The sequence below is a fragment of the Sorex fumeus genome, unplaced genomic scaffold, assembly GCF_029834395.1.
Source record: "Sorex fumeus unplaced genomic scaffold, SorFum_2.1 ptg000126l, whole genome shotgun sequence".
NCBI classification, from domain to species: domain Eukaryota; kingdom Metazoa; phylum Chordata; class Mammalia; order Eulipotyphla; family Soricidae; genus Sorex; species Sorex fumeus.
The window spans coordinates 5,287,919-5,301,155 of NW_026606183.1; the positions used below are offsets into that span (position 1 = coordinate 5,287,919).

The window sequence follows — 13,237 nt, forward strand, 5'->3', positions numbered from 1 at the left end:
CGTTTATGACTATAAACCCTCAACAAAATAGAAATTTGCCTCAATATAGCAAAGATCATATATTGTAAACCCACAGCTAACACCATACTTAATAGCAAGAAAACTGAATACTTTTCCTCTAAGATAAGCATAATATAAGGATATTCACTCTCACTGCTACTATTAACTACACTATTGGAAGTTCTAACAGTAAGGTCAAAAAGAGTAATAAATGGTTTTTAAGTTGGAAAAGAAGCTAAATTATCACTACAGAAAACCCCAAAGGACTCCACCAGAAAAACTTTAAGAAGCAATAAAGTTGCAGGCTACAAAATCAACACTTAAGAATTTGTTGCGTTTTTATATGCAAATAATGTAAGATCAAGCCCATTTACAATAATGTAAAAAAAATATATCAAATACCCAGGAAACAAGGAGGTGAAAGAACTATTTGCTGAAAACTCCATATACATCACTGTTAAAATAAGTAGAAGATAAGAAAAGGAGATGAAAACAAAATTCTTACTCATAGATTAGAAGAGTTAATGTTAAATGGCCTTCTTACCAAAATCACTGTACTGAGATTCAAGGCAATCCCATAAAAATTCCTACGGCACTGTTCAAGAACATAAAACAAATACTGCTGAAATTCAGATTACAGAAACATAAAAATCCCCAAACAACTAAAGCAAAAAAAAAAAAAAGAAAAGGAATACATCACGTTATCTAAACTTAAAATATACTGTAACACTGTCCACTGTAGCACTGTCCTCCCGTTGTTCATCAATTTGCTCGAGCTGGCACCAGTAACATCTCACAACAAACTGTGAGACTTGTTGTTACTGTTTTTGGCATATTGAATACGTCATGGGTCGCTTGCCAGACTTTGCCATGCAGGCAAGATACTTTTGGTAGTTTGCCGGGCTCTCTGAGAGGGGTGGAGGAATCAAACCCAGGTTGGCTATGTTGGCCATGTGCAAGGCAAATAAATGCCTTACCCGCTGTGCTATTGCTCCAGCCCTAAAATATGCTATCAATACATAATAATCAAAGTTGCATGGTACTGGAATAAAATCACTATCCGACCAAAAGGAACAAAATCAAGAGCCAAAAGGGGAAAACTCAGACAGTTAATTTATGACAAAAGAGCTGAATGCATTAAGTGGATAAAGAAGTTTCTCAAGGGCTGGAGCAAAAGCATGGCGGGTAGGGCATTTGTCTTGTACGCCGCTGACCCGGATTTGATTTCCAGCATCCCATATGGTCCTCTGAGCACTGCCAGGAGTAATTCCTGAGCACATGAACCAGGAGTAACCCAGATGCATTGCTGGGTGTGACCCAAAAAGTAAAAAAAAAAAAAAAGTTTCTTAAACAGTGCTTGGAAAACAGATACACACACACACACACACACACACACACACACACAAAGAAAACTGGAAACCTATCTTATATCAAACACAAAAGTTAATTTTAAATGAGTTAAAGTCCTCAAAATTGGGGGGACAAAGAAAGGTACAAGGTTTAAGGCTCATGTCTAGCACACAGTTGACCCTGGTTTGATCCCCCTCAGATTTGGTCCCTGGAGCACTGCTGGGTGCAGCCCTAGAGATCTCTGAACACTCTGGGTATGAGTGTGGAGGGTCCTACACCCTGCCAGGGTAGCCTGAAAGACCTCCAGCACCATAGGGCCTGACCAGCACCATATCCTTGGGCCCTCGTCTTGAGCCACTGGCCCAGTTGGCCAAGAAACACTGGGAGAGGTTCCCAGATCCTCTTAAGTACCACTAAGTGGCCTTTTCCAACAAAACAAAACAAAAATTCCTCAGCATTGTAACTAAATCCAAAAAATACATTTGGGAAAACATAAACAAAATTTTCATTAAACTGATCTCAGAGGAGTCTTCAATGATTCAGCGCCATTAGCAAAAATAAACAAAACCTCAATATAAATAGGACTGTATCAAACTAAAAAGCTTTTGCACTTAAAAAAATTGCCTAAAATAAAAGAAAACCCTGTGGAATTGGAGTAAATACTCATTTCATATCATAATTCTGATAAAGATACATAAAGTACTTACAGAACTCAACAACATAAAATAACCCCATGAAAAATATAGAAAGAAGAACTGAACAGACAACTTTCTAAAGAAGATATTTAGATGGCCAAGAAAATGTACTCTCAAAAACCTGTTCATTGTCACTGAATTATTTTGTTCTGGGTTCACACCAAGCACTTATTCCTGGCTTGGTTCTCGGGACCAAATGGGGTCTGGGAATTGAACAGATTCTGGGAGTTGGCTGTGTGCAGGTCAAGCGCCCGACCCAGGACTATTGCTCCAGCCCTCTTTGTCACTGATTATTAGGGAAATGCATATCTAAACCTTAAGCCACTTAGAATGATCTATATACAAAAGGTTGAAAGCAAACAATCAGCGCTTGCACAGATGTGAAAAAGGAACCTTATTCACTGCTGGTGGAATTGTCATCTGATCAGTCTCAATGGAAAACAGCCTGGAGACTTCTCAAAAATTTAAAATGAAACTACCATCTGACCCTGCGGTTCCACTCCTTAGTACCAATCTCAAGAACCAAGAACACGAAAACAAAAAAATTGGAACTATATTTACACCTAATTTATTTCAATAGTCATCATTTGGAAACAACCCAACATCCCAACAATGAATAAAGAAAATTTGTTAGATATGTACACAATGGAATAAGTGTATATCTATAAGAGATGAAATCTTGCATTTTTCTATAATATGGATAGAATTATTAAGTAAAATTAAGTCTGTAGGAAGAAGATAAATACCAGATCATCTCACTCATGTGTGCTATATATAGAAATAAAGTAAGGAAAGAAATAATGGTTAATAAAAACAAAGCCTTGGGCTTGGTGATAATGATGGAAGGATACTAGTACCTTGGTGGTGGGTATGGTACCTGCCCCCCCATCCCCCAGCAAACAGTAGGTCATTATCATCTAAGATTTTATACAAAAAGCTTTGAAGATAAGGGATTTGAGTTGAATTAAACCTATGAAAATTCCTAATACAAAAACAAGATTATCAGCTTGCATGCATTACAATAAAAGACTTAAAATGTGATTATAGTTGGCATTATTCCTCAAAATTATGTCACTTTAGAGATAAAAGAAGGAAAAAAAAAAGTCTGCCTCCCTAGCATGTTTTTGAAACCCTTTCAAAAGCCACAAATATGTATGTAATGTGACACGGCCTCAAAACCACACAGCATTCTTCCCAACTTACCATTTATATAAGCCAAAAATAATCTAGAAAGGCAACACGTCTGAAGAAAAAGTATAATGCCTACTGCCTGAAATACCTCTAAAAATCACCTGCACTTCTACCTGGGTTTATAAAAACCATTTCCTTATTGTAGACAGGAGAAAACTACAAGTTAATAATCACGAGAAATTACCAAGAAGTATATTAGTATGCTAACTTGATACAAACTTCATCTTCAGCAGAATGTAACTTACAAAACTTTATTACATATGAAACGTGGGGCTGGAGTGATAGCACAGCGGGTAGGGCATTTGCCTTGCATGCAACTGACCCAGGTTCGATTCCCAGCATCCCATATGGTCCCCCAGCACCGCCAGGAGTAATTCCTCAGTACAGAACTGGGAGTAAGGCCTGTGCACCACCGGGTGTGATTTCAAAAGCAATATATATATATATATATACATATATATATATATATCTGAAACGTGTTTTAAAACTTAGGAGACAGTTCCTCAAAGAATACATACATGTAATACCTTGAAAAGGCTCAATCACATTCATCAATGAAACCTGTATTTTAAAAGATTTTAATAGGTTTAACAGAAACTTGGTCAGAGAGGTGGTATAGCAGGTAAGGTGCTTGCTTGCCTTGTGCACAGCCGGCCCGGGCTCTACCGGCAGCACCACACGTGGCTCCTGAGCCACAATCTCAACTGATCTCTAAGCGCAGGCCAGTAGGAAGCCATGAGCACCTCTGGGTGTGGGCCCAAAACCAATAAAAACGAAAACAAAAACAAAGTAATAAAAAATTCTAATAGTGTGATCAATGTTTACTTTTCAACTATCATGCCTTAATAGAAACAATAAGCAAGAGAACTGGTTTTACAGTAGGAAGTTTGCCACTTCATGAAGGGTGGGGGAATGATAGGTCGGGGAAGGGTATATATCCCAAGACTGGTGGAGGGAAGTGGTCACTCTGAGGGAGAATAGAGAACTGAAGTAGGTATATAAAGTGCCTGCCATGGGGAGGGAGGGAAACTGGGGACATTGGTGGAGGAAACTAGTCACTGGTAAAAGAACTGGTGTGGAAATTGTATGGCAGAAATTCAACTATGAATCACTTGATCACTTGACTTCCTGTTAATCGTTGATTTTCTCGAGCGGGCGCCAGTAACGTCTCCATTTGTCCCTGTTGCGTGCTAGTGTAGCCCAGTGGCGTTTGTTCGTTCTAGGAACATGAAGAGCCTCAAACCGATCGTTCATGATCTTGATGAAGAAGTCTGACCATCTGGTAGATGGTCCACTACCTCCACTACCCAGCCACCGCCACGCTCCAGGATGCTTTCTGGACAGCGCGGCCGCAAAGTGGCGGCACAACACATTATAAAACACTTAATATCCATACATAATTACAATTATGAATACCTCTGTTAATTTTGAAATTCATAGTGATTCAATAAAAAGAAAAGAAAGGAAGAAAGAAAGAGAAAAAGAAAGAAAGAAAGAAAGAAAGAAAGGGAAAGAGAGAGAAAGAAAGAGAGCAAGCAAGCATGCCTTATCTAAACAAAGGTTTAAAAGGAAAGCAGCTTTGGGGCTCGAGCGATAGTACAGCGGGTAGGGCATTTGCATCTGGAAAACAACAGAAGACAGAAAGTCTGAAAACAAACTCGTGTCTTTGTACATGCGACACAGGGTCCGTCCAGTTCTTAAAGAAAGGAAAAGTTCGCCAGACTGTATATTTGTTGTACTTTACATTCTATGTTCTAAGAAATAACTTAAAAATTTAAAATTTTATAAGGAAACAAGAAACAAAATTAAAATGTTTTCCAAAAAAAAGAAACGTTTTCAGGGTCAATTTCATATGAATTTTTCTCGATTTACTCAACATTCTCAAAATTTCACTTGTGAAGTCAGAGAGACAGTTCAGGGGCTAAGGAGCATGCTCCACATGTGTTTCATCTGGGTTGAGCCCTGTACCAAGTGGTCCCTGGAGCTACAGTTTGGAGACCCCCAGCATCACTGGGGTAGTGCAGGCAATCCCTGAAGCACAGGCTCTCTGAACAGCCCTGCATCCGTGGACCCACATACAGAACCGTGCTCCTTTAGCTGAGAATTATCGGGCAGGGCCCCTTGGCCTCCAGAGAACTGACTGAACTGGGAGTCTCCCCACCACCAACAGAAAAATGTCACGGGATGTAAGCTGGGGGGATGCAGCTCACAGTGACTGAACGCATGTCCTTTGGGTTCAATCCTCGGTACCCCAAAACCAAACCAAACAAAACTTACCCTTCTGGTGTTTTCAAGGATTTTGGGATCAGGTTTTCCATAGTTAGGTGGATTGGCATATGGGTCATATCCCAGTTTGGCAAGCATGGGTGCAATCGCTGCCATATCTTGTAGAACATCTGATGGTATCTTCCCGACCCATTTGGATAGAGCTGCCACATTGACTGGCTTGATGACCTGGTCAGTAGATCTCTCCACTCTGAAATGATGTAATGTGAATAATTACTTATATTTAGAATACAAAAAAGTAGAGATAAAAGAACACCTGAAATTACTTCTGGTAACTTTAAATGACAAGTTCAACACTATTAAGAAAGGGCATTAATACAGGCTTAACTCTATTTGCCAGACTGTATTTATATATTCTAAATATGACTGTAATTATTGGGAATTTCGGATTTCTAGAAAAAAATAAGAAGTGTCAGCTGAAAATATCAGCACAAAATGTACTGACCCTTAATTGAAACATGCAGGGAAAAAAAATGAAGATAAGACTGCTTACATAAGAGATGGAAAGGTCATATAGTGCACATGACATGCATGTGTGAAACCCTGGGTTTAATCTCCCGAACAACCAGGTGTAGCCCGGGTGTCCCTTACAATCCTGAGCACCACCAGGGGTGTGTCCCCCCGCAAGGAAAAGAAAAACAGTCAGTCAACTTTAGAATGCATAAAAAACAAACTAGCATGATGAAACGATAAATGAGCAGAGAGGGCAAGATATGTGATAAATCAAGTAGAACAAAATGTTAATTATAGCTAGTAACTAAATTTTTTTCTATGATTTTTATATCCGATAATGTTTCAAGATAAAATACCGGAGGAAAAAACATCTAACCCATGATCTGCTAAGAATACAAAACATTTGTTTATTCTATCTTTCTGAAGAAATCACTTTTTTTTTCTTTTTGGATCACACCCAGCAATGCTCAGGGATTACTACTGGCTCTGCACTCAGGAATTACTCCTGGCGGTGCTCGGGGACCATATGGGATGCCGGGGATCGAACCCAGGTCAGCTGTGTGCAAGGCAAATGTCCTATCCATTGTACTATCACTCCGGCCCCGGAATCACTTTTTTAAAGAAGAAAATGAAGTGATATTTAGGATTTTCTTTTAAAGATTAATTATTTTTAGACACCAAAACTGTTAATGGTAGGGTTTCATGCACAAAACACTCCCAGCACCACACCGTCTACCAACTGTCTGCTCCCCTCCACCATTTTCCTAGAGCCTCTTTCAAAGTCTCCCCACAGAAACCAATTACCCAGTGGTAAGCGTCCTACTGAAGACCAGTTCTAGGTTTCTGTTGATTTTTGGCATTTTTTTGTATTCCCCTGCCATGTTTCTTTATATCCTGCATCTGAGAGAGATCATTCTGTCTGCCCCTCCTGCATCTGAGAGAGATCATTCTGTTTGCCCCTCAACTTCTTGTTTGTTTTTTTCGGGGGCACACCTGGCAATGCTCAGGGTCTACTCCTGGCTCTGATACCAAATCATACCTACTCACACCAAATGGGATGCTGGGGATTGAACACAATTTAGGCCACGTGCAAGGTAAATGCCCTACCCACTGGACTATCACTCTGGCTCCCTTGGACCACAGCTTTATAAGTCTCTCCACCAGAGTTTCAGTGCCTACGATTTTCAGTACTATAGAATAAGCATGTTCTGCCACTTAACCTGGAAATTAATTTTCACAAACATTTTATTAAAAACTTTTATGCTTTAATGTTTATATTTATTATATTTGAATAAATATTCAATCATCTAACAAAATATTTAAAAAGTGATATTTCCTTGGGTGGCTGGAGGGTTGGGTCACACTGTTGCTCCAAACTTAGTCCTGGCTCTGTACTCAGGGACCGCTTCTGGTGGGGACCCAATTCCTATTGCTTAGGAATCTAACTGGGATCAGCCACAAGCCAGGCAAGTGGCAGCAGCCACACCCTCTCTGGCCCCAAATTTCTACCCTTTTGTTGTTGCTGTTTAAAAAAGAGAGAGAGAGAGAGAGAGAGAGAGAGAGAGAGAGAGAGAGAGAGAGAGAGAGAGAACGAACTGGGCCATACAAAAGAAATGACAAGTCAGAGATAAGCCAGAGCATTTTGTCGTACGAGACAGCAAGGAAAGGTATCACAAAATACTGTGGTTTTGGCAGAGTAGGGAGTAAAGTGAGAGAGCTCCCAATCCTCAAACAGCAGGAAACAGAGGGAAAATGAGCTAGATACAGAATTTTACATGGGGCACATAAAATTCTCTTTACCTAAAAAAAAAAAACACAACTCTATCCAGAAAGGAAAACTGGAGGGACCTGAAATCATCTTTGCAATGAAACTTGGCCTGACACCTGACATCCACCAAAGGCACAGTTAAGGTACAAAATAAGAGGGAGGAAGAGGCGGGGGTTGCAGAGATGTCTAATTGACAGAGTTTTGCCAAGAAATCAAGTCGAATCTAGCAATCTGCTTGTACACAGGGTGAGTGTACAAACGGTTAAACTTGGGGGGCTCCCTTGCTGTCAGGTACCATCCTAAACTCTAGGTGGAGAAGGGGCAGGCGGTAAGGTAAATAAAATATCGGAAAGGTAAATATCGTCACTGTGAGGATCATCACTGTGACTTTAGCATCAACAAAGCCCAAAGCCAAGGGCTGGAGCGATAGCACAGAGGGTAGAGCGTTTGCCTTGCACGCGGCTGACCCGGGTTCTATTCCCAGCATCCCATATGGTTCCCTGAGCACCGCCAGGAGTAATTCCTGAGTGCATGAGCCAGGAGTAACCCCTGAGCATCGCTGGGTGTGACCCAAAAAGAAAAAAAAAAACTTCAAAGCCAACCTCTCCCCTATGCGGTAGCACTGTCCTCTTGTTGTTCATCGATTTGCTCAAGCGAGCCCAATAACATCTCAAATGTGAGACTTGTTGTTACTGTGTTTGGCAAATCGAATACATACTGGGCCGCTTGCCAGGCTTTACAGTGCGGGCGTGATACTATTGGTAGCTTGTTGGGCTCTCTGAGAAAGTCGAAGGAATCGAACCTGGCTCGGCCAGGTTGACTGCGTGCAAGGCAAACTGCCCTACCCGCTGTGTTCTTGCTCCAGCCCTATGTTCCTGTACCCCTATGTGGTACAGATACCAAATATCCACCTAGGCAAGAGAAAAGTGGAGAGGTTGCAGCAGCTCCAGGTGAAGCAAGTCCAAGACAACCTCCTGCGTGGGCTGCAGTGCACATACCCCTACCCATCTGAGACAGAGAGGGAAGCAGAATGTGTCAGGGTCCAGCAAGCCCAAAGCTGCTCCCTTCCCACCACATCTGACTCTGGATAACATCTCCTGCCCTTTTAAGAAAATGAACAAAGTGACAGAGGACTGACTGATTAGAGTGAAAAAGGAAGGAGACTTTTCAAAAAAAAAACTAAAAATATGATTTCCAGATGATCTAGCAGTCCAGTCCTTGGTATCTATTCTAAGAATTCATTCAAAAACACTAATTCAAAAAAATACATATGCACCTTTATGTTCACTGCAGTGCTGTTTACAATAACCAAGATCTGGAGACTACCCAAATGTCCAACAATAGGTTAGTGGAGACATAACTTGTGGTATATACACACAATGAAATACTACTCAGCTATAAGAAAAAGATGGAATCTTGTATTTCTCTCCAACGTGGATGAAAATGGAGGATATGAGTAAAGTGGGTGTGAAGAAGGAAAATGCCAGAGAATCTTGTTCATAAGTAGAGTATAAAGAACCAATAGAAATAAACCCGAGGGGCTGGAGTGATAGCACAGGGGGTAGGGCATTTGCCTTGCATGCGGCTGACCCAGGTTCGATTCCTAGCATCCCATATGGTCCCCCAGCACCGCCAGGAGTAATTCCTGAGTGCAGAGCCAGGAGTAACCCCTGTACAGCGCCGGGTGTGACCCAGAAAGCAAAAAAGAAAAAGAAAGAAAGAAAGAAAGAAAGAAAGAAAGAAAGAAAGAAAGAAAGCTGAGATACTGATGACAGAACTGAGAACTGACCTTGCAATGGGAGGCAGGAGAAGGGACTTAGTGACTTTGTGCTGGAAGGATATTGGCACTCTGCCAGTAGGTGTGAGACAGAGCATGGGAAACAGTAAATAAATAAAAAAACACTTAATACTTTTGATGATGGGCTGGAGCGATAGTACAGTGGGTAGGGCATTTGCCTTGCATGCAGCCAACCCAGCTGCCTGGGTTCGATTCCTCCATCTCTCTCGGAGAGCCCGGCAAGCTACTGAGAGTATCTCGCCTGCACGGCAAAGCCTGGCAAGCTCCCCATGACGTATTCGATATGCCAAACACAGTAACAACAAATCTCACAATGGAGACGTTACTGGGCCCGCTTGAGCAAAATGATGAACAATGGGAGGACAGTGCAGTGCTACTTTTGATGATATCACAATTTAAGTTGAGAGGAAAACAAAAGTGGTCCAATTTGGTTTATGTTTTGTTGAAGGCCCCATGGGCGACCAGCAATGCTCAGGTTATGCTCCTGGTTCTGTGCTGACAAGGACCCAGCCCCTCGGCAGCACTGACGTTAGACACTCAACCACATTCATCCACTGAAAACGTCATGGCTTGGTTTGGTTCTATTATCCCATTCTTTATTAGTTACAGACAGTACAATCTTGATAAATATGCAAGGACGTTTGATTATTTACTGAGAGTTGTCTCTTAAGAAAGGGTAAAGTGGCTTTAATAGCAGCATTAAATCAGAGGTTCTAGAAGTATAATTTGCTGAAAGCTAAGCCATGGCAAAACAAGAAATGTAACTCCCTAATCTAAGATCACTGCAACATGTATTGTATATTCTATCTCAGTAACACCTTCAGAATATGTTCCACAAAGAGAAACTTCTTTTCCCTTTGTTCATAGATGTCTTTCAAGTTCCTATAATTAGTTTCAGGCACATCACAAAAGGTAAACAAATATTTGTTAAAAGTAATAACCAGAAAGTCTGTTTCAGATTAATCAGTAACTGTGTTTCTATGTTGAGATTAATAGCACACACACACACACACATACACACAAAACACAGTTTCTACTTTTCTCTATTTACCTGCCCTCTCCCCAATGAGGTGGTCATGTTGAAGCATTTTTTGTTATTATTATTATTATTTTTTTTTTTGCTTTTTGGGTCACACACCCAGTGATATTCAAGGGTTACTCCTGGCTCTGCACTCAGGAATTACTCCTGGTCGATGCTCGGGGGACCATATGGGATGCTGGGGATCAATCTTGGGTCAGCCGCATGGAAAGCACATACCCTACCCGCTGTACTGTCCCTCTAGCCCTTATGTTGAAGCTTTTATCACTCAGATCCTAGAACACTGTGGGATAAAAGCACCTGAATTCTGGTTTTGTCTCTGTTTATTTTATTTTCTCTGTGTAGCAGCATATTGGTGTTTGGCTAGTCTCACAGTCTTTGCAAGGAACACATTTTATTTCTTGATTTTTTTTTCTTATATTTTCCTTGGTTTGGTGCCAAACCCAGTGGGGCTTGGAGGATCATGTGTTGGGATTTAACCCATGCCTCCTACATGCAAAGCATGAGGTCCAGCTTGTTGAGCTATCTCTAAAACTTCCAAGTTGTATTTCTTTTCGATGACCTACAACTAATTGTAAAAATGCTGGCTGTTTATTTCTCGAAAGTTCCCCCTTACTCCTTTTGCTTTGGTTCTCCAGCATAATTCAACAGAAAACAGTCTGTAATAAATGTTAAATATCACTAATAAAATGGTGAAATGTTACTAATAATTTCTCATTCTAGACACGAAGAATTAAGTTAACCAAAGTAAGCACTGTAGCACTGTAGCACTGTCCTCCTGTTGTTCACTGACTGGCTCAAGTGGGCACCAGTAACGTATCCATTGTGAGACTTGTTGTTACCATGTTTGGCAGATTGAATACGTCACAGGGAGCTTGCCAGGCTCTGCCGTGCGGGCGGAATACTCTCAGTAGCTTGCCAGCCTCCCTGAGAGGGATGGAGGAATCGAACCCGGATCGGCTGTGTGCAAGGCAAACACCCTACCCACTGTGCTAGTTTACAAGCCACTAACAGAAATTGGGGTGGCGTGTTGAGCGTTGCAGATGCTTTTGTCTCTCTCCCTAACTGATTTACGGATTCTTGTGGTTGCTGCTTTAGGAAGCCAAGTGTGGAGGGCACAGTGGACTCCAGGATTATGGGAAGTGGGGTAGGAAGTCAGGGGCTGCCAGCCAGCATTGCTCAGGCTGCTGTTATCAAGAACCACCTGTGGGCTGGAGTGATAGGACAGTGGGGAGGGCGCTCACCTTGCCTGCAACGACCAGGATTCTGTCCTGCCATCCCATAGGGTTTCCCAAGCACCGCCGGAGTGATCCCTGAGCACAGAGCCCTGAGCTTGCTCAACGTTTTACAAAAACAAACAACAAAAATAAAGTTAACCAAACTAAGTTATGTATTTTTTAGAATTTTACATATAAAATCAACATAACTAAAACAAAATTGGGTGCTTAGCAGATTCACTTTATACCTAGATCTGGTATAAAGATCTTGTTTTTTTTGTTTGTTTGTTTGTTTTGTTTTTGGTTTGTTCTTTGTGGAGCATGGTGACAGACACTGGTGCAAGTAAGACCTGAGTTTGCAAAACAGCCCAACAGGAAAGCCTTGCAAGAGGGAGTATCTGGGCAAAGTTGAAAAGAACAGGGTGTCAGCCAGCACCAGGTCTTCGACCTCGAGCCTCATTCGATCTCCTAGTCACATGAGCCCTAGACACAGAAACTGTCACATCACGGTCCGGTCACGGTCCTTCCATTGTTCATCGATTTGCTCGAGCGGGCCCAGTAACATCTCTATCATGAGACTTGTTGTTACTGTGTTTGGCATATCAAATATGTCATGGGTAGCTTGCCAGGCTCTGCCATGTGGGCGAGATACTCTCGGTAGCTTGCTGGGCTCTCCGAGAGGGGCGGAGGAATCGAACTTGGGTTGGCCATGTTGGCCGCTTGTAAGGCGAACGCCCTACCGCTTTGAAAATCATCCTAACAGCAGCATCTAGCCTTGACTGGGATTGGACTGTAGCAAAGCAGAGTTGGAGAGGTGATAGGCCAATAATGCTAAACTTTCTGTGATTGGACCATCCTCTTAAGCCGAGCCCCCCCTATAAAATATGTGTGTATTTGGCAATAAAGTGAACAGCCATCAGCTGCTCCCGGAGGGTGTTTCTTTGCACGCCCGTTATCCTCCCGTTATCCTTTGCCCTACATTTGGCCAGACCCGGTGTGCAATGTGTCCAGGCACCATTGGGGGGAAAATTGTTCCCCAACAGTTCTTGGTGGTGGTGATGGGGTTGGAGGTGGGCGGAGAGGATTGAGCCATACCTGGTGGTGCCCAGAAGCTACTTCTAGTTCTTTATCTTTGACTTGCACCACAAAATTAGCTGTTTCTCTAAACATTAAACTACCTTTTAAAAATGGAGTACAGGGGCCAGAGTACAGTGGGTGGGGTACTTGCCTTGCATGTGGCTGACCCAGGTTTGGTCCCCAGTACCCCAGATGATCCCTTGAGTCAGAAGGACAGGAATAGATATAGAATGGTTGCTTTTATTTGTGGGATATTTTTAAAAAATAATATGTAACTAATATCCAAAGCCAGTGAAAATGGGCCAGGAGGACTGGTCAATTGTTGGAAATTACCATAAAGGTGTGGGAGATGGAAGGTAGTTA

At 41.9% G+C, this 13,237-nt stretch overlaps 1 protein-coding gene across 1 annotated transcript in view; it reads right to left on the reverse strand.

Annotated features, from left to right (window-relative positions):
- TPST1 (tyrosylprotein sulfotransferase 1) overlaps positions 1-13,237 on the reverse strand; it is an 86,045-nt gene that overhangs the window by 28,566 nt on the left and 44,242 nt on the right. The window contains exon 3 of the mRNA XM_056137622.1: positions 5,514-5,712. Coding sequence (XP_055993597.1) covers positions 5,514-5,712 — 199 coding nt within the window. The remainder of the gene's footprint in view (positions 1-5,513; positions 5,713-13,237) is intronic.